Source organism: Numida meleagris, chromosome 2 (assembly GCF_002078875.1).
Source record: "Numida meleagris isolate 19003 breed g44 Domestic line chromosome 2, NumMel1.0, whole genome shotgun sequence".
NCBI lineage: Eukaryota > Metazoa > Chordata > Aves > Galliformes > Numididae > Numida > Numida meleagris.
This window is the reverse complement of record NC_034410.1, coordinates 33,812,393-33,838,811: the sequence shown is the minus strand read 5'-3', so window position 1 is coordinate 33,838,811 and position 26,419 is coordinate 33,812,393. Positions and strand designations below refer to the sequence as shown.

Genomic DNA, 26,419 nt, shown 5'->3' with positions numbered 1-26,419 from the left:
TTTCAGAATACCAAATATACTGGCAATGATCTTTATTAAAAAGAGACGCAATCAGAAAAGCTCAACTGACTACAAAAAATGGAAATCAAAGGTAGGTATTGTAACTAAAAAACATTCATGTGTTAGTGCTTTTAAATACTATACATATAATATTTAAAGACACTTGTCATTTCATAATATTTCTTGCCATAAATAAAATAGCTTGCTCTCCATCAGTGATTTTATGAGGTTATGGAGTGGAACCTAAGATGTAGGAAGAGTACTGAAGTGGAAAGAGATGGCTGGTGACTGGCCAGGAATTCAAGCAGTGGATGGCTGAGAAGGAGAAAAATAAAAGGGAAAAGGCTGAGAAAGAAAAGACATGAAGTGGGATGAGCCAACTCCTTGTTGCATCTGTTTCCAAGTATACAGCTCAGAGCAATATAATTCTACCTGTACTCACTACTGGTAATATCAGAGTAAAAATATGGAAAGAATAGACACTATCAAAAACAGATCGGAAAAAGATTTACAGTAAAGATTTATAATACCTTTCTGTTGAGGTGTGACTGGACAAGAGCGAGTGTTTTACCTGTAAGATAAGAGGGGGTGGGTGGGGAGACACTCTTTATTATAAGACTGTATCGTGTTTCTTGAACTCTGCGCTGTAACAAATCCAAACTGCAGCCAGCAGAAATGCTAGGCATAGACCCAAAAGCAATATACAGAGAAATACAAAAAACATGACAACATTATTATGTTGGAAAGAAGGAAAAAAAAAAAAAAGGTTACTTCTTTCAGAAGCTAGTTCCCTAGCAAGTGCCAAGTGAGATGCCATACAGCATATGTACAAAACTAGGACAAAGTGTTTTCCTTGCAATGACATTTTCTTTACTTAAAAAATATCTGAAAAACTAGGTTAAGAAACACGAAGCCAGACAGCAGCTACAGCAAAGTGAACTCACTTCCTAGGTGCAGTGAAGCATCTACATTCCTACACATGCCTTAACCTCCTGTCTGTCAGAGGTGCTCCAATTTTACATTTGTAGTTGTGGATTCAAGATTCAGGAAAGTCATTAAAAAGATAAGGTCATCAGCCTCTGCTGGCACATTGAGATAGATGTGATGCTGCAGTAACGTAGGAGTATTAATTGCTGTGAGCTCCCACGATGGACCATCCTGGCCATATAGCCAGGATATCTTAAACACCACTGTCTGCAGCTGGATCAGGCCCTGGAAGTTAATGGTTAACAGCTTTCACCCATCATTAAAAGTTAAGAGATCAGCCACAAAAAAAATAAAATTAATTATCTGCTTCCACAACTGCTACTTTAAAAAATGGCACCTTCCACACCAAGACTGACAGAAAAGGGTACTGGTCCTTACCTTGTTAGTTCTGAGAACTGCTAAATGTGGCGATCCAGGAGGGGTCTGATGTAATAACTCAGAAGTAAAGGCAGTATTTGCAATCTGCATACATTCCTCAAGAGTCTTCAGGAAGGTGTCACAGGTTGATTTCAACAGGGCTCCCATGTCAATCCCACTCTGTAGAAATAAACCAATTAGAACACACAGACATACCAAAAGATCAGCTTGGAGCAACTAACATCTACAAAGCCCGTAACTGCTACAGTAGTGACTGTTGTTTGACATGAATTCAAATGAAAAGTGTCAGCTGCTGAGAGAACTGGCATCCCATATTACTGGGCCTATGCCCCTTTATAGCATTGCCACTTTCATCAGTCTGTCTCTACAACAAGCAGAGTAGACTTGTATTTTAAGGGCTATGCCTTTTACGTTACTCATCTCTGATGTTAAAAGGATATTAAATGCAAGCCTTGATGTATTCAGTAGCAGTACTCCACTAGCATCACTGACAAGGGAAATGAAATAAACAAATGAGACAGAATAATCTGAAGATAACTTCAAAAATCCCACAAACAAACAAACAAAAAATTACTGCAACTGAAAAAACACACAGAATGAAGTAATACATTGCCAACAACAATAAAGTGTTACTTCATTTGAACAAGAACTGTTGTGCGGGTATGCAATTTCCCACAGGTCCTCAGCAGAAAGACAGTGCAACAGTAGGAGTGAACAAATGCTGCACTGGCTATCCAGAAGAGTTCAGAAAGCTAAAGTCTTTATAGAAGGGGTCTACACCAAAAATAGAGCTGTACCTCTGGTTCTGATACAGCAGAAATGCTGGCTTCCTTAGTTTTATGCACTTGCTGAACAAGAAGGTTACAGTACAGTCTAAGTTCAGACATTTTAGTCTTCAAAGCTTCTGTGCTTTCAGTGAACTCTAAAATGAAAAATAAAAAGTAATGTTGAATTCAGTGCATCCATCTTGCAGTATGTGATTTTGTAAAGCTGCTGAGACATTATTATCCAATCTAATTCAATGAATACTACCATGTTTTAAAACATTTTCTATAAATTCAAAAAGATGAGCCGGATTGGCCAAAAATTACACTTGTGACAGGTAAAAGCATTTCACTATTTGCTGCCATAGGCAGGATCAGCACGTTCCTAGGCTTACAGCACAGAAAAAACAAGCAAACAACATTTGACCTCAATGGACCTTTTAAATAAGACAAAATCTCTACATAAGGTATTTTTGTTTGTTTTAAAGATATAAATATAATTATTATTATATAATATAAAGATATTTTGTCTTCTATTAATGGCATTTCTTGTACTGTTCTTTACTCACAGAACCCATCAGCACACAGTTTTCAAAATATTTATACATAGCATGTTTTAAGGAAAAGTGTTCAAATCCCTGCAGTGGGAGCTAATGCCTGACATAGCTATCTATTGCTCCCACATCTTGGTGTTTATCAGCACCAAAGGCGTGAAGCACAGGTTAGACACACAGATCAAGTATTGATTTTGTCATCTTTGTTTCTCATCTACTAGGGAATGGGGAAATAAAAAGCAAACATATGTGTGAGCAAAAGGGATTTCTTGCCTTTTTCCTTTTGTGTTCTGCTGTCTGTCAGACAGGCTTTGGCAGTTCCTAGCGCAACCAGCCACTTTTGCCTCTCAACTGCATTTCTTGCTTTCAGATAGAAGTATTGTTCCCCTGGGATGATCAGGTCCATTCGTGTGTTATCTGCAGGATGAACTGGAAGCAACACAGATTTCAGGCCAGCTCCTCCTCCCTTCCCAGCCAACTGAATATCCTAACAGATACGCTAGGTGGCAGGTCAAACCCTGATGGAAGAGTAGGAATCTATAGCCTCAAAACTTCCCCACTTTGTTACTTCTCTTCTGAGCAAGTGAATAGACAGGACACGTGTACAGCTGTGGGACAAAAGGCTATGAAAGTTAGCTTTGAGTTCAGTACAGTAACATTTGGGAGCCACACCTCAAGGTGCGGCAAGTAAACCAATCTGAGTGAGCAGTATCACAGTTTATTACCCATATTTCTAGTTTCAGCACTTTGTGCACAGGAAGAGTCACTTGAAGCTTTGTGTTCTTCCACCGTGGCTCATGAAAAAACAGTGACACACCTCCATGTAGAATGTCCACTGTATTAGAGACTTGAAGCTCTTGAAACATTTTCAAAATACTACAGAATAAAAACTTGTAAATAAATCAAGTTACTGAGTTACTAGAAATACATAACATCAAGATAAGAGCCCAAATAGCTCTCGTGACCTGAAATCTCATCTAAAATGCAATATATGCTTATTAGCCTAACCTGGTGCAAAACAAACCTTGCGTCACTGCATCTGACTTACCTTGAATTTCACACACAGCCATTTGTATGCTTCCCTTGCAACCCTTCCAGGCATCTTCCTGAGAATCATAGTAGGACAAGATACCACCACAGAGAAGAAACCAACGAGGCTGCCAGCCTAAAAGACAAAACTGCATTTCTCAGTTACTGGACCCCCTGCAGTTCCACCACCTCTCTAATTCAAAACTTGCTGCAAATAAAGCCCCAAAGATTCTCAGTTCCCCCAGGAAAAATAAATTGCTCAAGCAGGTAGGATTGCGACAGGTCTGGATGTTGTACACTACGACCATTGCTTGCCAGCAATTACATGTCCTTCCTGCAGGTAGTTGGACTTGAAGGCTTTCAGCTACACTCCGGAGATATGTTCCTGAGATGCCATATGTTATTTTCAGTAGTTACACTAGCATGGTATCACGGACTCTTTCTCTCCTCAAAGCACCTTTACTGACCACCATCTCTCAGTTCCATCCACTGCTCCTCAATCCACCCCTTCATTCTCTCCAGAAGTCACCACAGCTGTCTTGCCTTACATGTCTTCCTCCCTTCAGAAAGGCCCAGCCCAACTACCTTCAGAAACAAAGGGCAAGAAGATCTTAAATCAAGGGAAAGAGGGGGGATACACTGATTTCTGAAAGTTGTCTTTTAACAAAGTAGCTCTCAATAGCTCTTGAAACTCCCATACTGTCCCTATAAAAAGCAGTCTGTAATTAATAACTTGCACTTCTGGATCCATTCCAAGAGAATAATGAAAACATCAGGCTAGACCAAAACAAATAGTTTTGAGCACTGCTTTTGCCCACCCTGCTGCCCAGCTTCAGAACTAAATTATTCCTTTTGTTTCCTTCTTTTGGAAGTACTTCTCCAGCATGAAAACCATAAACCAGTAGCCACCATTTATTTCTAATTAAAAACTAAAAGCTCATTAACCTAAGAAGAAGTAAGACGGCAACGTCACTGGAGGAAATCAGCTTTCATTCCTGAGCTGCAACAAGCTTCTCTGACCAGGGCCACCCTTAGAAAGCCCTAAAGCCCCAGGCAAATAGTAGGAGATGGGTTTTGGTTTGTTTATAAACAGTAGCATGGCATGAAGGACAGCCTGGTCTATAGATTACTGAACCTTTGGGAAAATGAGAAAACAAATTGAATGTAGAGCTGTCTTCATGCTCTTCTAGAGCTCCTCTGCTCTTTTCTAGAAGAATATGAAAGTGACGTAAATGCCGAAACACTCTCAAAAGTTCTTTATTTTGTTTGAATGGTAAAAATTACAAGGATTGAAACTTCTAGAAGAAAAAAGAAAGAAAACAACAAGGTTGGTTTATTGGTCTTGCCACCAAAATAAAGAAAGTACCCTAAAATCATTATTTGTACGGAGGAGCTCACAAAAAGGAGGTGATTGTTCAGCAGAGAGAAGCAGTTCATTGCTTCAGACACTCGGTGGCACAGATCCAATCCTTTAAATAACACAGTGTCATAGTCAATACAAGCCTCTAATTCAGTCTGGAGATCCTGCTGGTGCACGCGAACTATTTCAGCTTTGCTCGCGCAGCCTACAATTGCAGCTGATGCTCTCCTAAATTGCATCTCATCAATCAAAGGCTAAGCTATCAATTAGCCAACATGCAAAGCACTCTGCCCCTGTCATTTCAGACACTGGTTAAAAATGTCATGAGTCAATATATTTTGTTGAGGTTTTTGTTTGTTTGGGGGTTATCTGCACTATCAGTAGTTATCTATCTTCCTTTGCAGAACCTAACTCTTCTTTATTAAGAAGGCAGTAAAAGTACAAAGATAGACAACTGTTAACTTGAGCAGCATATATTTTCTGAACGCAATCATTACTCAAATAAAAAGGCATTTTGGTAAAAGTAAACAATAAAAAAAACCCTAATCACAGCAGGATTCTGTCAGAAGATGCACTAACCACCTGGCTCTCAATGCCACCGGAAGGTTACCCTAAACAACCAGCTAAAAATAGAGTGTGGCTGACAAATCCCGGACAGTGCAACAGGGATACTATCTTCAATTACAGGCGCTTCACATTCACAGACAAGCAAAGAGCAGAGAAAGAAAACAACGAAGAAAGAAAAAGCAGCCAAGCAGCAAGATGATAATTCCGTGAGCACAAATCTTGGCTTTATTCAGTTTTGTTCTCTACCCATAAACTCTAGTAGGAATGCTGCAATTTCTGGAATTCAGGCTTCATCTGAGACAGAAAGTTAAAGCCAAACCTCTGGTGAGAGCACGAACACAACTGCAGAATTTACTGAGCCCATTCATAGTGCTGGTGTACAGGCAGGACAAAATACAGCTCCTGCTTCCACAGCTTGTCTTAGAGGCGCAGGGCCATCAACAATAAAAACCCAACAGACAGTGGTTATGGTCCTAATACATACCACACTTCTGTGTGAAACTTAAAGTTAGTGCCTGCAGAGCCCAGAAGACCAAATATTGTCAACTACAGAAACAAATATTTAAGCAGTTTCCCCAGTCTGAGAGATCGGCCTACTTCCATCACTACACTTCAGGAAGTCTGGATGTGGCTATCGCTGACCAAACTTGACATTTCCTGGTAACATAGCCAAAATTTGGACATAATTCAAACTTTAATGTCACACAAGTCAGGCTCTGGAAAGCTCTGGTTCCGAATTGCCAAGCCTGAAGAAACAAAACAAACAAAAAACAAACAAAAAACAAAACCCCACATTAGAAGACATGTAGATCATGTCAGACATCCACAAAGCCAAACCATCTGGGAGAATTACATACTCAGGAAGTCAAACTGATGACCCGGAAAACAAGCTGCAATTAAGAGATGCCAGTTCCAGTTGCATTTCTAAAAGGCACAAAAGCAAGACACACAGGTTTTTGTTACTACTTGCTTTCCAGAAGAATTTTCTAATACTTTATGCTTACTAATTTCTTGAGCTTCAACATACGTCTTCAGAAAAACATATACAATAAATAATCTTTGGATTTTTTGAACCTGAATTCAGATTTTAAGTGGGGATAGGAGATAACTACGAACCTTCCAGATTACAACAATATCCACCTCATAGGAGCCTACATCACATCCTCACTGCTAATATCCCAGGCCAGCAACGTGACTTTGTGGCAGCCCACAGCACTTGTTCTTTGCAAAGTCACGAGAGACATCTCAGAGCAAATGCAAGCAACATCCATCTCTTCATCCCATCCTGGGTAGGGTAAGCAATGTACAACATACCTCCACCCACAATTTTATCTCTCAGCACCCAAGGATGACAGCTTCTGCCTGGCGTCGTGTCCAAGACTGATAGCCTGATGAGAGCTGCTGCCGAAGCTCAAGCAAGCCCAAGGCAGTGCTGCTAGCTTGCAAAACTCAAGTGAAAAGCTGTTATAGGTCCTTCCCCAGTTGGCAGTGCTATTACAAGTCTACGAATGTAATACAAAGTTTGGGTCTTTGCTAAAGCCCAGACTGCCCCTGGTAGCAGCTATTGTCCAGAATACACCATCTTCTCATCATGTAACTGTTACTTATAAAACGCCTGCCTTATAATGATGAAGAAAATTAGGTTTTCCAGTTAGAGGATGTGTCTCCAACAGTCAGAACACAGGACTGAGTCAAGAGATCTTATTTCCAGGTGCCTGTCACCTTGCTGAGCTGTCCCAGGCTGTGCTGATAAACTTCCTTCTGCACTGAACTCCCTGCACTTCCTCAGCTGCACAACACAAATACTCCATGCCAGCCCACAAGTAACACTGTTGATTTCTACACACTAATATCTGAAGGATTTCCCAGTCAAAGAAAGGCAATAAAAATCTTCATACTGCAAATGACAAAAACAGTTTTCAAAACCCCAACTTGCTTGCAATCTCAAATATTAGGAACATGTACAATAAGTCTTACAGTTCTGTTCTTAAGAATCGATTGCTTTTACCTCTTATGAGACTGAGTTCAGTTCTTATGGCCACACATTTAATGCTGTCACTCAGGAATAGCATTTCAAGGAAGGGTATTTTGCACAGACAATGCTTGAAACTTTCCCCTTTCCCCTGCAGAAGCAACACAAGTAATGGGTTATCCTGACAGAAGTAACGTGCACCCAGAACTGCTGCCTGCTCTTTCCAAACAGCATTCTAAGGCTACAAAAGGATTTTGTGAATGTGCAACCTGAGGCACCGGAATGCATTTTGCAACCTTACCTCTGTAGTTAAACAGTTTGTCAGGATAAAAATCCACCCATGGGGGACAGCAGAAATGCAGATGAATGGGTCACGATTCAAACATCTCTGAGCTGTAATCCTCTCACCTAGAGAGCCGCTGCCAGGAATGCCTGCACCACAACTTTACTCCTGAGGATCTGCGTGGTTACAAAAGGTAGCAGTAACAAGAGCCTCTAAAAGTCTTGAAATTGACAGATATAGCACTTGAACCATTGTATCACTTTTTATAACAAATTCATCACTCTTTTGAGGAAAAAAAGAGGTTCAAGTGAAGCATGCCACAGCTAGAACTGGCTTAAACACAGCGATCCTCTCCCAAATGTTTTTTCTCCCAGAAGTTTCACAAAATCCAGTTCCATTCCAAACGTAACTGTTAGCACAGAACTTGCAGCACGAAAAGCAACTGTATGCATATTTGCAAATGAGTTCTATGGCCATGGCCAGCTACCCTTATGAGGAATGGAGAGCACTATGCCAGTAACCAGGCATTTTTAAAAGGGATGGTGAAAGGACAAAGGGCAGAGGAGTAATTACTGAGAGTGATGGAGGCAAAAGTGCAGCAAGTCTGCTCACTGCTAAGACACGCTAATTTAAGTCATTCTAAGCAACAAAACATTTGCCTATTAAAAGCTCCTAGGGATTTCCCTCCTCTGTTTGCACTTCCCCAGCTTCTGTCTGTGACCTGTGCTGCGGTTAACCTGCTAACCACAGTCAACACGACTTTACCAAAACACACAAGACAATCTCTACCATCATTCTGCCCCACCTTCTGCTTCTGTTCCCTGCAATCACTTATTTCCGTGCAGAAGGGCAGAATGAAGAGGCACCGGTACTGCAGCATACCTGGTGGGAAGTGCTGCGCTGCTCTGCAGCTCCCTCACCTAACAGAGGAGAGAGGGGACACTGCCAGCCTTTCCTGCAGCCTCATCAAACTTCTCTGCTGCAAAGCACGACGCTCGTTTCCAAAAAGGTATGACAGAAGCCAGACTGCTGCGTGAAGAAAAAGCAGGGGGTTGAAGGAGGTGTGCTTGAGGAGAATGGATAGGAAAGGTCAAATCACACAAACAATTACACAAAATGCAAAGGCCAACACCCAGTCTGACAGCAGCCAGTCAGTAACACTGGTTGGACCATTGCCCTTCTCATTTTATGCAGTCAGAAGCTGAACTATAACCAGAGCCAAAAAAAGCAGAAAAATGATAAACAAAAGCTTTTTGGAACCAAATGTTTACTTAATGTGCAGTTTTCAATTACTTCCTCCATCTCTAGAAACAGAGGACTTTATTTTTCAGAGCTTCGTTTCGAATAGACATGTATGTATCCCCCATCCTGAAAGGTCAGATTTCTTAAACTTTCAAATCAAAGACTCCTTCTAAACATTGGCATCCAAATATCCACAGATCTACATATCCATAGCTATAGAAATGTGAAAAAGCATTAGTTTTTTAAAGTTTTTCCCTCAAGTTGCTTAGGGAAGTCTGAATCATTACAGACAAGAGTAGCTTCAAGCTTTACGAAGCCTGAAATCTACTGCTTGGTGGTGGCTCTTGGCATCTTGGAAGAAACTCAAAAGAATTCAGAGTGCAACAATAAAATTACAGTGAACAAACCATAAAGGCAGATGAGAGGAGCCAGCTGTGGTATGTGGTGCGATGCGGCATCACCAGCGATGGCATGAACGTGAGGGTGCCTCGAGGAAGACGAATTAGGGAGGGTTAGAGTTACTCAGCAAAGGGAATAGTTAAACACCAGGAAAAGGTTAGGAAAAATAAAACCGATCAAAGCCACTTCTCTGAATATATAAAGAATGCTAGGCAAATCAGGGGAGGCAGTCAGCAGTTTTCTTTCTAATGACTAAGCTGCCTTTGATCCACAAGCCAAGTTCTGATACATCCCATCCCTTCCAGAGTCAGCCGCAGTCCTGCCTGGGGCCAGTTAACCCAGGTAAAGCGTGCCTTATGCTGAAGATCTGAACTTAATTGAATTTCAGGAGAAAAGTCAATCAAAAGTGCCAAACTGTTACACACATAATTGAAAGAAGGTATTCCTTGACTCCACCCGGTTTCCCTTTGGATAGTAACAGCTTGCTCGTTCTATAAGCCTTGTGAGAAATCAAAATTCCAGCTTATTTTTACAAGGCAATCTCCAAAGAGTAAAGAAATTTATTTTATTAATCAGAGAGCGTGATTAACAAGAAGTGTGACTTGCAGCTTGAGTTCAGCAGAAGGATCACGTGGGAGGCAGCTTCCAAGCAGAAGTAAGCAGGCTGCATGTGCAATGCGCCTCTGCTCTCTACTTTCCTCTGTTCTGCAATCAGCATCCCCCCTGTTTGGGAACAGTCATGTTACAGCACCGCAGCCAGAAATCTGCTTTGACACTGTCCATGTCAGAGAGCTCTAAGCTTGCCTGGGCCACAGGCAGTGGCACAATGGACCAAAGAGGCATAAGGAAGGTACACGGTGATGCTCTTAGCACTCAGACTGCTGGCTACAGTAAGCCTCACAATCTTTGCCAAGCAACGCGAACTGAGATAGAGTTTTGGCAAAGGATGAAATGTAGTAATTTTTAAGATCAAATTGCATGCCTTGATTGCAGACTTGGCTGAGGCTATCTAACTTACATGCCTTCAAGATTTAAGATACCCAGGGTTTAAGGATTTGTAATTGGGAGTTTGCTGATGCATCATGTATTTGCCAAGTGAAAAAGTTCTACCACACTTAATACTTGCAATGATTCTTGCAAAGGGCCCCGTTCTCCTAAGGTTTAATCTGCTTGAGAGGATGAGACATAGAAAAGAGCATCTGATCCAAAGCTGCTCTAGGGAATGTGCTTTAGCAGGGGCGTTGGACCGGATGGTCTCCAGAGGTCCCTCCCAATCTCTACACCTCTGTGACTCTGTGAAAGTTCACGTGACCTTAAAAAAATAGTAGTAATAATGACACTGAGAAATCACTGTCTGGTGACCACTGTATTGGGGTATAAAACAGCTCTAAATTCTAAAGCCCAAACTCTCTACACTCAGATTTCAGAGGCAGCATGGAGCACCTACGTGTAGAAATCACAACATGAATCAAGGCTCACCACCAGAGGAAAACCCATCTCCAAGCAGAAATCAATCAATACTAACTCACATCATCCTAATCTATAATAAAGCAAACAAATGTGTTTATTTTGAAACAAGGTAACTTGTTTGAGCAGTAAGGCAAGTTAACCTGACTTTCGGTTGGCAATCTGGGCATTCCAACCTTTGCTCATAGTAAACCCAATTCATTTCCTACTTCTGAAACGTTCTCGCTGTCAGTAAACATGTAGGTCATAACAAAGATATAGCTTCCTGCCCCAGGGCCGGGGGAAAATACACCACTGTATTTTTTTCTGCATCATCGCATAATCTTACAACCCAATGACCTCAGGGCAGAAAATATTCATTATATGCCTAAAGAAAGCATATGCAACATTGCTAGCTTGCAGAACAGCAAATTTACTATTCTCAAACACAACACAGACAGCCCTTAAACAACCTAGGAAAAGACAGGGTAACCTTGGCCACTATATTGACTAGCAGAAACAAGAAATAAGAAAGATAATCTAATCATCTATTACATACTTTCTCTCTGTGAAGAAAAAAAAAGCTTATCTAGCTTTCGCTGGTGGCAAACCTTGTGCACTCAGGGAAAGCACATTCCTTCGCTCTGCATTAATTTAGATTGAGGTCTGCACAGCGTCATCCTTCTTCACAAGGGTCATTTGGTTGAAAGGGAGTCATGGAATCATTAAGGTTGGAAAAGACCACAAAGATCACCGAGTCCAACCACCAACCCTTCCCCACCGTGCCCACTAACCATGTCCCTCAGTGCCACATTTCCACGGTTCTTGAACACCTCCAGCGACGGTGACTGCACCAGCCCGCTGGGCAGCCTGTGCCAGTGCCCTGCAACTCTTTTGGAGATTTTTCTCCTAAGGTCAGTGTGGTTATCAAAAGATAACGCGTTGACGGAGCTTGAACATTTCTGGCGGCAGAGCAGCGCTGCTGCCCCCACCACAGCCCGGCGCCGTGCGGTGCCAGAGGCGCTCGGTCACCTGCAGAGGCACTGGGACACGCTCCCCAGATCTCACGGTGTGAAAACAAGCGTAACGGTTCAAAATATGCCCCAGCACCTACGTGAAACCGGCAAAAACAAACACGTACAACTTTAGATCAAATGGACCAAGGACTTGATTTTTTAAAAACGATGGAGAAATGATTAATAACCCTGGAAATAACACGGAAAGCCGAGAACGGCTGCTCCCACAGCACAAATACCACAACTTAAGGGTATTTACAAACGAAGAAACCCACGCCTGGTGCCTCAGTGTCTGCTTCAGAGCCCCGAAGGCGTGAAGGGGAAGAGCGGCGGGAGCCCCCCAGCGCAGCAGAGCCCGCCGCCTCACTCACGCCCACCACCCGCCTGCACCTCGGCTCAGCCTTAACTGGGACTGCCAGCGCCCTCGCATCCGAACAGGAGGGCGCGGCTGACCCAACGCCTCCCCAGAGGATCTGGCCCTGCCGGTGGCGAGGGCCAGCGACTCACCGCTCAGGTAGTTGGTCCACTTGTACAGCATCCCCTCCATGGCGGCCGGCCCCCGGCGCGCTCACGCCGCTCGCCGCTGCCCCCCGCCGCCGCCGCTTCTGCCGGCACCCAGGGCCATAGCGGGGCGCCGCCCGCTCTCCGCGGCCCGGCCCCCGCCGCCGTGCCGGCCCGCTGCCACGCTTCTAGCGCAGGGCGCGCCCAAAGAACCACCCCGCAGCACTACGGTTGCGTAAAAGGTTCCAAGAATCATAACTCCGCCTGATCCGCACGGGAAAGGAGGAGGGAGCGGGCGCAGCACGCCCTAAGCAGGTGGCCTCCCGCAGCCAATAGGAACGCGCCCTTGGTGACGGCGCTGCCCAATCGGAGGCCGGCAGAAGCCGGCTCTATTGTGTGGACTCTTCTGCGCGCTAGCGTTCGCTTCCTGGAGCGCAGAGCCCGCCCCCTTCGCTTAGCGACTCTCTCGCGGAGCGCCGCTTCCGATTGGGCAAAAAGAGCCTCAGAAAAGGCAGCCAATTGGCGACTGCTTCTGCTAGAGCTGAGCCAATCAGAGGACGCACTTCCCCTAGTCCCGGCCGGCACGAAGTCAGGGTCTGCTAGGCGTGAGGGCCGCTGCCACGTCTGCGGCGGTTCGGGCCGGGCGGCTGCCGCGCAGCCAGCAGCTGACGGGCCATGGTGGCCCCGCGGCGCTGAGGTGGGCGCTGGGTCCGGCGGCGGGGCGGGATGGCGGCGTTGCGGGCCGCCTTGCTGGGCGCCCTGCTGGGCTGCGCGGCCGCGGCACTCATCCCCGCGGCCGACGTGAAGGTGGAGGTGCTGCAGAAACCGTTCCTGTGCCACCGGCGGACCAAGTGGGGGGACATGATGCTGGTGCACTATGAGGGCTTCCTGCAGAGCGACGGCTCCATGTTCCACTCCACGTGAGTCTCCTCGGGGCGCTGGGCGAGCTTGTGTGGACGGAACGTATGTGTATATGGGCATACGTGTGCGTGTGTGTGCTTCATCCTCTTGTAACAACCTGGGTATGAGCTTTGGTATCACCTCAGCAGCTCAGCCAGTCATCTGCTGTGTGCGCATTTCTTTTTAGTTTCTGATGCAAACTTACAGGGGAGAAGTCTGTTTCTAACTAAATATGTATATGCGTCTATCTTTTATAAAACAAAAAGCAAGAAAACTTTCGTCGTTGGCAGACACTGCCACCTTTGAGATTCTGAAATGCCATAAGTGATGTTCCTCACCTGTTCCAGGCCAGACACATCGTATTCTCGGAGGAACTCCGGTGCAAACACGGGGAAGAGCCTGTAATGTCCTTGCTAATGGTGTCTTTCCTGTAAAGCAACGGGGTGCTAACAGTGGGAGACAGCAAAATGCTCAAGAGTCCGTAGGCTGTGTCTGACACGTGCTTTTGGGGACATCATTTTAAATAGCAACCAAAAGAGACAATGTTTTGCATGTTCACGGTCTTGCAGATTTAAATTAAAATCTCACTAATTTTCTCTTGTAGTTAACCCGCCTCTTTAAAAGGAGTTCTAGTGACACTAAGTTTTTGCTGCTGACTAACTTCTGTAAGTGCTCGTATTTCTTGTTCAGCACCTTCCCTGCATGACTAGTAAATGGGGGCTGTAGTTAAAATTCTGTGCCTGTCAATAGGGTGGAAATAGTTGCCGAGTACCACCTGGCTTAAATGTGAAACGGGGAATGGCTGGCTATTTTATATGTAAGTGTTCTGCATGCATTTATTTCTCTTTCTAGGCTATCTGTTGTGTAGTCATTTTTTCTTATACTGGCTTTTTCATAAGAGATGTGACTGACTCTTCTAAGCGTGCTATAAGGTATATTGCAATTGTGGCCGAGCTGTTTTGTGACTTGCAACATACAAAGAATGTGCATAGCCTTGAGCATAACTTCCAAGCAGAAATGCCTTTTTAGTCTGATCGGTTTCAAAGTAAAATAAATGATCAGGAAGGTGAAGATGAGGATCCAGGTTGCCTCAGCGTTGTCATGAGTGCACCCTGTATGTGCTGTTTCATTCCTTTCCGGTTCTTAAGGCACCTTGTCATGTAAGGCATAACTTTAAGGACTTCAAAAGTTTAGAACTTTATCATTTAAGAAATACCGAGATACCATATAGGTTTTTTATTATATAAGTGGACTGTGAACATCTTCCATCTGTCCCACATGGTTTTTATGGAACTTGCTGTTTAAAGACTAAGCATTTTATTCCACTCTCTTCCAGTCACAAACATAACAATGGCCAACCTATGTGGTTTACACTTGGCATAAGAGAAGCCATCAAAGGCTGGGACAAAGGTTTGAAGGACATGTGTGTGGGAGAGAAGCGGAAGCTAACTATTCCACCAGCCCTTGCTTATGGAAAAGAAGGGAAAGGTAAAACACCTGAGCTCCTTCCCTTGTTTTAGTTGTTTTTAATCTCTATTAATTTTACAGTTTTTGACCAAAGAAGTTGGCAAGCTTTCCAGGTTGATATCATTAAATAAGGGAAATTAATGGAATTGGGTACTCTTTCTTGAAAACTTGCTTTCTGCAGAAAATCGCCAGTAAGTGTCTTAAGTGGCAAATGTAGGAACAGGTCAGAATTCATGACAGCAGCTGTGCTGTATGTTGTGAGTGTTACTTCTGTTAGTGCTGAGTTCAACAGTGCTCTGCTTTATTATTTATTTTCAGTCAAACTTAGCGTTAACTACAGTAATCACTTCATGGCTGTTGCATCTGTGTTTGTGATAACTCCATGAAGGTACATGTTCAAGCCTTTTTTTTTTGTGGGTTTCTTTTAGGAAGCTGAGGAACCATCAGTTCTGCTCCCCCTCCTCTCATGTTCTTAAATGTTACAGTGAAAACTCACCATTTATTTCTCTGTATAGGGACACTCCATTCTTTCCCTCTCACAGCTTTGGGCAGTTGTGCCTGTTACCCAAAATAAGATATGTGGGAACATTAGCAGACAAGCTGATACCTACGGAAAATGTACTGAATGATGTGCAGGCAGATAAAAGCATGGCTTGTAATGTTGTCTCTCAACCTGTGTGCTACTGGTGGTATTTTTTTCCCCTTTCAAACATTTTTAGACAGACCCCTCTTTTAATGAGAAGGTCAAGGCTGGAATGTGTGGTTAAATGAGTGACAGTTTAAATGATGCAGGAATGTTACTTTTTCTGCTTTATGCGGGCACAGCTGTAAATTTTTTTCTACCAAAAAATACTAAATGCTGTAGAGCTCACCTGGTAATTGCAAGCCTAATTGCCTTGATTGAAGGTTAACTGTAGTGCTTTACATACTAAAGGCTTGCAAGCCTCACTTATGTGTTTAATGCAAGAAGGGTGAACTAGTAAACATGGCTAGCTGTTGTCAGGATCAGTGTGTTTTAAGAAAACACTGAAGTATTTGAACATAATTATGTTGCTATGCTGTGCTGTTGAAGACAGAATTCCATTTTCTTCATGCTTTCCTCTGAACACGCATGAGTTCACTAGCTTCCCACCTGGTGCCTTTCTTTCTGTCTGCCCCGAGCAATGAGTCATATGCCTTATTTTGCAACCCTCAGGAAAAAAAATTAGCACCATTCCAAACCCCATGCAGGCCACCGTGGTCTGTATTTCCAGAAGCTTCTGTACATTTAATCATCCCAGAGATAAGCTTGTTAAATATACCCTGAGCTGTAGCAACAAATATCACAGCTCCCAAACAGTTAACTGAGGATTAATTTTCTCCTTGTTGTTTTGAGGCATGCAAGTGTTTTTGGGGTGCTTCTATTCAATATAGAAATACAGAGAGGTTGAATAAGGCCAAATGTCAGAGGACCAAAGTTCAGTGCTAAGTAGTCCATGACAGTAGTATCAGCCATTAGTGTGAGGATGTATCATGCTATTAAAAAAGCCAGAGGCTGATAAACTCCAGGGATGGTGGTAGTAAAATGTTCTCTGGCACTATCAGAAAATTATTAATTTATTGACTTGCATCAAAATGGAATGATGTTAATAACCTTCTGAGCTGGTTTATGTGCCCGGTTTCTACTGTGTGTTTGGAATTAGCTCAGTGCTTTGTGCCACAATTCAGAGACAGCTACAGAATACTGACAGCATTACTGCCCTTCTGCTCTTCTTGGCAAGAAGTGCCAGAATATCAGATACAGAGGTACCGTTCAATCCATCTGATGCACTACCTTCTTGCCTCGCTGTCCATTGGTCTGAGCTGTGCGCTGAAGCAGTGGCCACCTGACTTTGCAGCCTCCTTCACTGCTTTCCACTCAGACTCTGTCTGGCTCTAGGTATGAAGAAGTGGTGCAAGAATCTTGTCTCATAAGTCTGTGATGACAATTACTGAATATGGACTCACAAGAATGCATACTAGCCTCCAACAAAGCTAGTTGCATCTGAAGTTGCACATGTGCTGCAAGGGCTGCTCAGGGTCTGAGCTACAATCTAAAAGAGTTGTACTTATCACTGTTACAGATGCTTATTCATTTTGGCTCCAAATGCAGGATGCTTTGGAAGTAGTGGGATTAGCAGGCATGTGGCTTTTATGGTGCACTAATTGTGTATCTTTCTAACTTCTTTCCGTCTTTACTGTTCTGTGCAGGAAAAATTCCACCTGAGAGCACGCTGATATTCAATATTGACCTTTTAGAAATTAGGAATGGACCCAGGTCTCATGAGTCATTCCAAGAGATGGATCTTAATGATGACTGGAAGCTGTCCAAGCAAGAGGTGAGTGGGTTGGTTACTCTTCTTGCAAGCAAATCTAACAGAATTATGTAGTAAAAATGAAAAGATGAGCTAAATCTTGGAAGCTTAGCTTTCAGTAAACCTAAGCTGAAGATTCACAGCTATGGGTGTACCAAGCTGAGCCTTGGATCTTGATCTGCTGAACTGAGGTGTTTACAAGTGGACTTAGCAAGCTGAGGCATAGGCATGTGATGGAAATGTGCCTCATACTTATGGAAAGCTTGATGAAGTAAAATGTCTTAGAAATAAAGCTTCAGGGATTTTTTGGAGTTGGTTGCTGCTTTACTAATAAACTGGATTTTGAAGGTCACCTACTGTAGGGCAGTCCTGATTTGTAGCTTTCACTTCCTGAGGAACATTTACGGAGCACTATTCTGCATTATTCTTCTGGTTGCCTCTTATTTTCAGTCTTCTGTTTTTTACTATGTGTGGATGCTGTCCATGAGAAGTCAGGATAAACCACTAAGTTCAAAGAATCACCAAGGTTGGAAAAGTTCTCCAAGGTCATCTAGTCCAACTGTCCAACTACCACCACTATTTCCCCAGTAAACCATGTCCCTTAATACCATATCTAAACATTTTTTGAGCACTTCAGGGATGGTGACTTTAACCACCTCCCTGGGTAGCCTCTTCCAGCACCTTTTTTATTTGGGGCTGGTTCAGTTTGCCTGTCCCTAAAAGAGTAATCTTTTGTAATGCACAGCAGATAGACAGTGTCAGTGTTTCCAGCATGCATATTAGAAACGTGAGTAATGACCACAACACAGACTAGAATGTGAAATGAATAAAAGAGACCTGAAACGTGACCCATTTATCTTCGAGTCTGCTATTGCAGCTCCTATAATGAGTTCTATCTATTTAACAAAGGGATGTGTTGCTGTTAATATTCTGATAGAAAGCTTTGTCATTTAGAACACTTGGGCTGTCGGCAGTTAAACCTTAAACTCCGTAAAAATTGCTTGCCATTAGTAGCTGGCTTGGTGTGTACATAACTGTTATAACAGCAGTCCATTCAAAAGCTGCCTTGAGCCTATTTGCCCTTCGAAGCCTCGGGATTTCTAGTAATACATCGTAATGTGTTCCCACTAGAGCAGTAAATGCAGAGATTATGGATAGATTTCTGTATCGTTTTGGGGTTATTGTTTACATCTGTTAGTTTGGCAAATTGCTAAGATGTGGAAAAAGCTGTTTTAGTTTGACCTATTGGTAGCTAATCATTTCTGCCTACCTATTTATACTTTACTGTATAGACATCAGATGTCATACTTTCCTGGCACGGTTTTCAGTCAGATAGCATAAAGCCATGGCAACTGGTTTGCAGCTTTATTTTCTCTTTCATTGCTGAACAGGGCCGAAGAGTCAGTCTGACGAGTACTATTCCATTGGTGTCATAGGAAGGAAGATATCTATTAACGTTTAATACTACCATCCCAAACATAGTAGCTCTCTCTCTTAGGCTGCAGTAATCAATTATTTTCTTAAACATTAAGACATTAACTCTCACCTTTTGTCTAACAGGTGAAAATTTACCTGAAGAAAGAATTTGAGAAGCATGGAGCAGTGGTAAATGACACCCAGCATGATGCTTTGGTTGAAGACATATTTGATAAAGAAGATGAAGACAGTGATGGGTTTATATCTGCAAGGGAATTCACATACAAGCATGATGAGCTGTAGAAAAGGGTGACATAATTTTTTTTGACACAAATGGCAATGACTTAGACTGTCTGGTTCTCTTGTCGTCTTGATTCTGTGCTTTGGAGTTGACAGCTGCCATTGGCGGACAAGAAACGACAAAAAAAAAACAAACCCACACTTTTTTTATATAAAAGAGAATTTCTGTTCTTTATGAAAAAAATTAAACTATTTGTAGTTTTGAAATTGTACTTACTGCTGTGCAACAAATACTTGCACATTTTGTGTTTTTTAATTGTGTATTAACTTATTTTTTCAGAAATGAAACAAGATTTCCAGTTATCAAACCTCTTGAAAATCAGTATCCAGTACAGTGCCTTTCTGTGCTTTATTTCTTGAGATCCCATTCAATGACTTTTACATACGACTTCTAGTCTGACTTAACTATTTGACCTTCTTTCTTGTGTGTTGCTGCTTGGAAAGCAGTGTGCTTGCCTTGCTTGCTGCAGATTTTGAACAGCTATACTAGAAAGCATCAACACCTTGTAGCACAGCTGGGAAACTGATACAAAGATGAATAAGAATGGCTGTCCTGTGCTGATTCTGCTGTTCTTAAGGGAGAATACCAAAATAACTGTCTGCACCACTAAAGAAAAAAACAAAGTAGGAGTTAAATGTCAGACTTTCTCATTTTCATATTAGCAACATTCTAGGAAATAATGTGCTATTTTCCAAATAGCAGTTCTGTTGCTCTGCAGAGGTCCTTCACTTCCTTACATGTGTTGTTTTTGAAACTGAGATTTTGCATTTGCAAAGAGATTACACCTTCTTCACCTCAGGTTTTGAGGGACAGGTAAAGAAAAAATTTAGCAAATAAAGTTGTTCTTTTCCATTTTCAAAAAGGAAGGAGCATGCTAGCATGAATGTCAGTATGTCCTGAAGAACATTTTGTTGCTTGCCAGCTTTGCTACTGCCTGAATTGTAGAACTTGTCTTATTTTTGTACCTTTGCTGTATTTTCACAGGTAGCACAAAAGTTACCTGAGTCTTAAGTAATAAAGTGACTTTTTAGAAAAATAGAGACATGAGGTAAATGTTATGCTGCTGCATCTTTACGGGGTAGAGTTGATGAGGATTTCAACTCTGTCTTGTTTGAACCCCCTTTGGAGAGGAAGAAGCTTAGCCATCATCCCTGGCCCTGAATGAGTGGATGAGGTATCTCTTGGAAGGAGTTAGCCTTTATTCTGGCAACTCTAAAATGGGTTTTTTGAACACAATACTTGAATTCAAAAATATTGCCTAAGACTATGTAGGGACATGAGGTAAACCAAGTTGTATAAAATCAATATTGCTGCACTGTGCCAAGTGGGGGTTCTGCATTCAAGGTTATCTATTAACTTGATGAAAATTGTTTTCTCTGCAATCTAGTGTTGCATATAAGTATTAGAACATGGCTTTATTAGAGTTAAGCTGCTTATGGACATTAAGGATTTCTGTACGGTGATTCTGTTAAGTGAAGATATGCAGGGGTGGAGTTCTTGTGTTCCAGCATCTTGTATTTTATTACCTGTGGCCTACATGATGTGGAGTTGTGGTCACGTATTTTTGTTTAAAGAATTTTTTCCCCTCCATCATGCCTGTCTAGTTTTCATGAATCTATTTATTCTTTGGTTCTATGGCAATCACAGTAAAGTGGTGTAAGATGCTACTTCCATTTGTTTTTATGCTTGTTGCCTGTCCTGGTTCTTGTGAGGAAATAATGAATGAGTCCTAATTTGTCATCTTACCAGTCATGAGTTTATGTATAACTATTTTTTTTCCAGAAAATTCGTCTTGCCTGACATTGTTTGTGTGCTGAGCACCTTGATTTCTCCTACAGTCACCAGAGCGCTAGGCGCTTGGAATTAATTCATCACATTTATATGGTTTACGTTCTATCAGCGTAGATGCCTTATCAATTAGAGATGCCTGTCTTTCTATATTAACTACATGGGGAATCTAGACAATTCCTGCATCCAAGGCCAGGGACATCTAGTGGGTTACAAAGATGACCCTTAAGGCAATACTCCCTAAGATTCAGGAACTGGTTGGTACCAACCAACCAAATGGAAAATACTGTGTATGCTGCTGGGAAGAGTAAAATTGAGACTTGGATTGAGTATGTGAGGCTTTTAGATCGTCTGCAGAGTTTAGCATGCTCACTGAACGTCTGGCTGAGAGATTAAAGCATAAAAGCATGAAATAAAACTTGACCCTGATTACTGGCCAAATACTTAAAATTTGAGTTTTTTTTTTTTAATGGATGCCAGTCTACCTCTTCAGTGAAGACCAGATGTTTTGCTTGTGTTCGGTAGGAGTTAGGAGTCAGTGAATACTGTGAAATATACATTATCTTCTATTTGGGTTTTGAAGTTATTTTTATGAAATACTTTTTAAGTAAACGTGTAATATAGGCAATTAATGCCAGCAGTGTATTAAAGCTGCAAGACCAAGATGACTTATTTGGTGTGCTATATATAGACTTATGTGCAGTGAATGGGTTTTAATGCTTTTCTTGATGGCATGTTACATTTCTGCAATGAAACTTAAAAATGTTTCAAAAGTGCAGAGTCAGCAGCAGATCTCAGGAGCCGCTGCAACTTCATTACCATTTGCTATCATTCAAGTCCTTCTGTGAAAATGAAAAGGTTTCTTAGGAAATGACTCTGCCTGTCTTACCCTCAGCTGCGTCTGGTTGTTAATCCCTGGGGTGTGCTGCTGCAGTGTCAGCTAGAGCCAGCTAGCTACCTACAGGAGAGCAGAGATGAGCAGCTGCTCCTCCTCTGAGGGGAGAAGGAATATTGGAACTTCAGTGGCACTCAGCAGCTGGCTTCCGTGTGAAATGCAAGCTCTATTTCCATGAAGAAACAAACCTTTGCTTCTTGTCTGTAAGATGCAGCACTTGAATAAGTGGAGATGGCTCAGCAGTGTTGTGAGCGTATACTGAGTTGTTCATCCTGCAGCTTGTAGCCATCTTCCCACATTTCTTGTTTTGTGGTTACAGAGGAAAACACTTTTAATACAGCAGTCTGTCATTCAGAGCTATGACCTATCAATTACAATTGGAGTTGCTTTTTTTGTGTACTTCAGAGCTCATTTTACTTAAAAATCCATGATAAGCAATGCAGTGACACAAGAAGGCTTTTGGCAAAGCTTCAGGAGTGGTGTTTACAGTCTTAAGTGTTTTCTGAAGCTTTGTTTTCTGGGATCAACTGACAAAGCAAACAGTTTTGAAGCTAAAGGAAATTGCTTTATTGGATCTCAAATCTTTGCTTTTTTAATATCTTATGTCTTTGTGCTGTCAACAGCATTTCTGGTATTGAGGTGTTTTTGTTTATGATGGGGTCATAAGACTGCAGTGTGAAGTACGTATTGAACTGCTATCATAATTTATTGTTCACAATATTTAGAACTAAAGTGATCCATGGCATGTTTGAGTAATTCTGCGTAAAAATAGGTGGTACAGGTCAGCTGTTAAAGTACAAGTGTCATATGTGCTTTCCAGACCACATAGTCTCTGCTGCTGGATATGGGAGAGTCCACCCCTTGGTCCAGAAATCTCAGATTGAAGTGGCAGGTGAGTATCAGCAGGGTGGAGAAAGCTCAATGCTTTGGGACGTTTCTGGGAAAAGGAGTGAAGCTAGAGCAAGTGTGGTAAGACAGTGGAAGTATGCAGAGCAATTTTAGAAATGCTGAAGGCTTTGTTTCCTCAATCCTTTGGCATCTGATTCCTTGGCAGAAAACTCTGGCAGCCACTGCTGCAGGTATTGCAAATTGTAAGGAGTTTTTTTGATCTGTCTTGGGTTAGAAATCACTGCTTCAGCCAATTTCTTTGTGGGTTCTAACAACAGTTTAATTCACACTTTCAAGGTTCATTAAAGAATATTCAGAATAGTTATTCTGGGTTTAATGTTATCTTAGAAGTACCTCAGCCTCACTGTAAAGCTTTTGGAGGAAAAAAAAAAAACAACCATGAAATAAACCCAAAACAGAGCCTACTTATTTTCATATAATCCTGGATAATTCTAGCTTTTCCTGAAAGCCAATCATAATGCTTACATTCTATGCCCTACTTTTCTTCTGGTGTGCAGGAAAAACAACTGTGACATAATGATCTTTCTTTAACTATCCTGCTTCTGTTTTTATATTTGTGCTTGATTATGTCAACAGTTTTACTCAAGAAAGGTAACTGAGAAGCTCAGTAAGAAGCTGCAGGGACAGGGACACCCATCCTTAGCTTTCCCAACCTGCAGGGAGTTCAGATGGAAAACACCTCTTTCATTGCATTTTTTTCATTCCCAGAGCTTCAGTTCCAAAAGTAGGCTGGTTTAGCTTTTACCTGATTTGGAAGCCTTGGGGTATTTTCTACTATCCTGAATGATATTTTTATAAAAAGGAGGAGCTTAGTTTAGCTGAGAAATTTGCTCCTAATATATGATAATTTGAAACTTCAGCATGTCAGGCAAATTATTTGTGCAAGGTTTATGAATACCCTGTTCTTGAGGGAGGGTGAGAGTTTGTCCAGAAGGACGCATCCTCTACTAGAGAAACACCAAAAGCTCTGAAGGCTTACTTTAAAATCTTATTGGCTTGTTACTTAGGAAATAAAATCCTCTTCGTAATGTCGTTAGTAACACATAATGTATGTGGGAGGGATTCTTAGCGTATGTGCTGTGTATTCCTGGGATCTTTCTTTGTCTAATTTCCTGCGTTGGGTCTACAAGGGCTGGACTGAGCCATAAGTGGAAACCAGGTTAAATGGTTGTTCTGGAGCTTTTGCACATGTATGCAGGTTTGTTGTGGGGGTGGCTGGTTTGTTTTCTTTTAACTACTCTGTATCTTGACTGGGTAAACAGTGAACATAGACACTTCTTAAAATGTTAGGATTTATTTGACTGCTGAAATCTGGTGTAGCCAACTCTTCAGAGCTCCTCAAATCTCATTTATGCTTTCCTCTAATTTAAAAATTATGAGTCTCGTGCTACCATTAAGAGCTGCTCTTTGTATTAGGTACAATGGTTCTAATTTCTAGTTTGTGTTGTGACCTGCTTAAGGAGATTAAATGACGCAGGATAATTGATTTTTCATGTGAGACTCGGACTGACAGCATTAAATCAATTCTGTCCTCTTACATTTTGTTGCCATTGAAATTTCTTTAAAGCAGCTGATGTTTCTTCTCTCCCTGAGTAATAAACTAGGTAATGCCCTTTTCTTTAGCACATCTGGCTTGCTGCCACTCTGGAAGTAAATAGAACAGCTTAGCTCTGGTCTCTCTAATCTGCTGGCCTATGCTTTTAGAGAACAGGTTTTCATTCCATAAATGCAAAGCAAAAGGTTATTAGTGACTCTGTGTCCAACTCTGGGTATAGAATCCATATAGTTATATCTAACAGACTTGCAGTAGCTTAAAGAAAATCCTGATCTTCTGGATTACTCTTAGCAGCTCTGATGAAAATACTTTTTTATGCTCCTTCCTTTTAACAGAAGGATGCAAATGCAAATTGTTACCATATTCCAGCCCTTAGAAGATCACATGCCATCTTGTCTTCATTGCTATTGTCACTAGTAATAGTTGGGTTAAAACCTGGGAAACAGAAACAGCCAGTGTTAATTAATTTGGTAGCAAGACCTGCTATAGCAGGACTTTACAGCCTCAAGCTGCCATTCACACAGTAGTGGGGCAGTGCAAAGGCAGCCCTAACCTCTGCACTTTGCCTTTCCAGTAGGAAGCTGTGGGAGGGCAGCACAGAGTCAATAATGTCTCTGGATAACTAACTGAAGTGCTGTCAGCCAGGTCCTGCTGCTGCTGTAGGATAAAGCTAAGCACAAGACTGGGGAAAATACCAGAGCCCTGGCAACGGAGGAAAATAGAAAACAGAAAGCAGGCTTGTTGTACCATCCCCTTTTTCTTGGCTGATAACCACAGCCCCTATAAGGAAGTTTAAGAACTTTTGGGTAATTGATTGCTGACATTTCTTTATTAAAATAAGAACATCATAGCATGCAACCAGTGTGAAATAGTGCACAGTTCAAATTCTGCTATGTTCTTCACCACCTGTTCTCTACTGTTTTCCAGTCATACATTGTAGATGAGACCTGTGGGCTCTTTTACAAGAGAGAAATACTGACTTGGGAGTATTTGTCCAAGATGTAAGCCTCCTGAAAAACAGAATAATAAAAAAGGCTGCAGAAACACATGCCTAGACGGGACGTGCCACTGTTCACAGTCCCAGTATATGATGTGCATGAGATGGTGAAAAGTGGTTGCTGACACACGTTTAACTTGTAAGTATACTCAGCAGACCTGTTGCTGTGGTAACTATTCAGAAGACTAACCTCCTCCGAATGAGTGCTGTTTGCATTGCACCAGATGGCTGATGCATCACGTAGTGGCATTTTCTGTCCCTTTCATTACTGTTCAATCTCTTCTGTAAGTGCTGTGATTTAATTTGCAGCAATTTACGCACAAATTATTCAGATATGTGACACGCTAATACACGATATAAAGCTGCTTGGGTGGATGCAACCAAAAATCTATGCTTGAATTTTGATACTATTTCAATAGGGGTAACTATAGGGCACGTGGTTACCATAGCATATTTGTTGTAGAGGGAAGTGAGACCACTTTTTCAATTTATTGCTCTGCTACAAGCATTTCAGCACAGGCAGCATATTCACAATGAGAATATATATGAAGACTAAGGATAATTTCATTAAAAATTCTGTATTTGTATTTTCTGATTTTGTTACAGTTTTTTGTTTGGTTTTTGTTTTTATAATTGGCTTATTTTCTCAGAATGACAGATTTACTTCTTCCACCTACCTCGACTATTTTTGTGAGCTATTGCTAAGAGTTTTAACCTAATTGTTATAGATGCTGTTATAACTCACCTATAAAGTCTGTAGGCCTAGAATTTTTCTAAGTCAATAATAATAAATGTCTCATGATAACTTTATTATGAAAATAAGTATGCTGTCACAGATTATTATACATTATAAATGTTCTAATTCTCCCGTTTCAAAAAAATCAAGCAACAGAGTGATGCTTTTTTGGTAAATCCAATAATCACTCCAGGAAATGGCAACCTTTTAGAATGGATCTTTAGTTGTGTAGTTCAGTGCTGAGTCTGACAGGTCTCTAGACATCAAGCATGCCCTGAATCCTTGTGGTGTGCTGGCTTCCTCCATCCCCATGACACTGGTTAGCAGTTGTGCTTTGTTATGTCACTTCTACAATGGAGAAATGAATTACTTTCTGTGTGCCTGAGTAAGAACTGGGAATCTAAACATGCCATTGCAGGCACAATGGTATCTTATGTACAGCTGCAGCCATTTACATAGCTTAATCTTCAGTGGTATAACTGGATGAAGGGGTTGCACTCAGGATTTCTCCTATCTTTGTAATTCAGACAATCACTGAGCCCAGCAGATGTGATCTTTGTATCAGAATATCGCACCTGCCACTCTCTGTCTTTGTTATGGATGAAACTACCATTAGTGTGGGAG

The 26,419-nt window shown here is 41.8% G+C and overlaps 2 protein-coding genes across 5 annotated transcripts in view; one reads left to right on the top strand and one right to left on the bottom strand.

Annotated features, from left to right (window-relative positions):
- The window catches only part of PLEKHA8 (pleckstrin homology domain containing A8), a 29,253-nt gene extending 16,592 nt beyond the window's left edge, over positions 1 to 12,661 (bottom strand). For all 4 annotated transcript variants that reach the window (XR_002435716.1, XR_002435717.1, XM_021388509.1 and 1 more), the window contains exons 1-6: positions 12,505 to 12,661; positions 3,732 to 3,848; positions 2,957 to 3,112; positions 2,163 to 2,287; positions 1,366 to 1,524; positions 531 to 571 (exon numbers count right to left, since the gene is read on the bottom strand). Coding sequence is in view for 2 of the 4 variants with exons in the window: in XM_021388509.1 (XP_021244184.1) it covers positions 531 to 571; positions 1,366 to 1,524; positions 2,163 to 2,287; positions 2,957 to 3,112; positions 3,732 to 3,848; positions 12,505 to 12,544 (638 nt within the window). In the remaining 2 variants the exon portion in view is untranslated. The remainder of the gene's footprint in view (positions 1 to 530; positions 572 to 1,365; positions 1,525 to 2,162; positions 2,288 to 2,956; positions 3,113 to 3,731; positions 3,849 to 12,504) is intronic.
- Positions 12,963 to 25,869, top strand: FKBP14 (FK506 binding protein 14). The gene is made up of 4 exons (XM_021388519.1): positions 12,963 to 13,418; positions 14,735 to 14,886; positions 17,095 to 17,222; positions 18,759 to 25,869. The coding sequence occupies exons 1-4, from the start codon at positions 13,225 to 13,227 to the stop codon at positions 18,915 to 18,917; spliced, it is 633 nt and encodes a 210-aa protein (XP_021244194.1). The 5' UTR covers positions 12,963 to 13,224; the 3' UTR covers positions 18,918 to 25,869.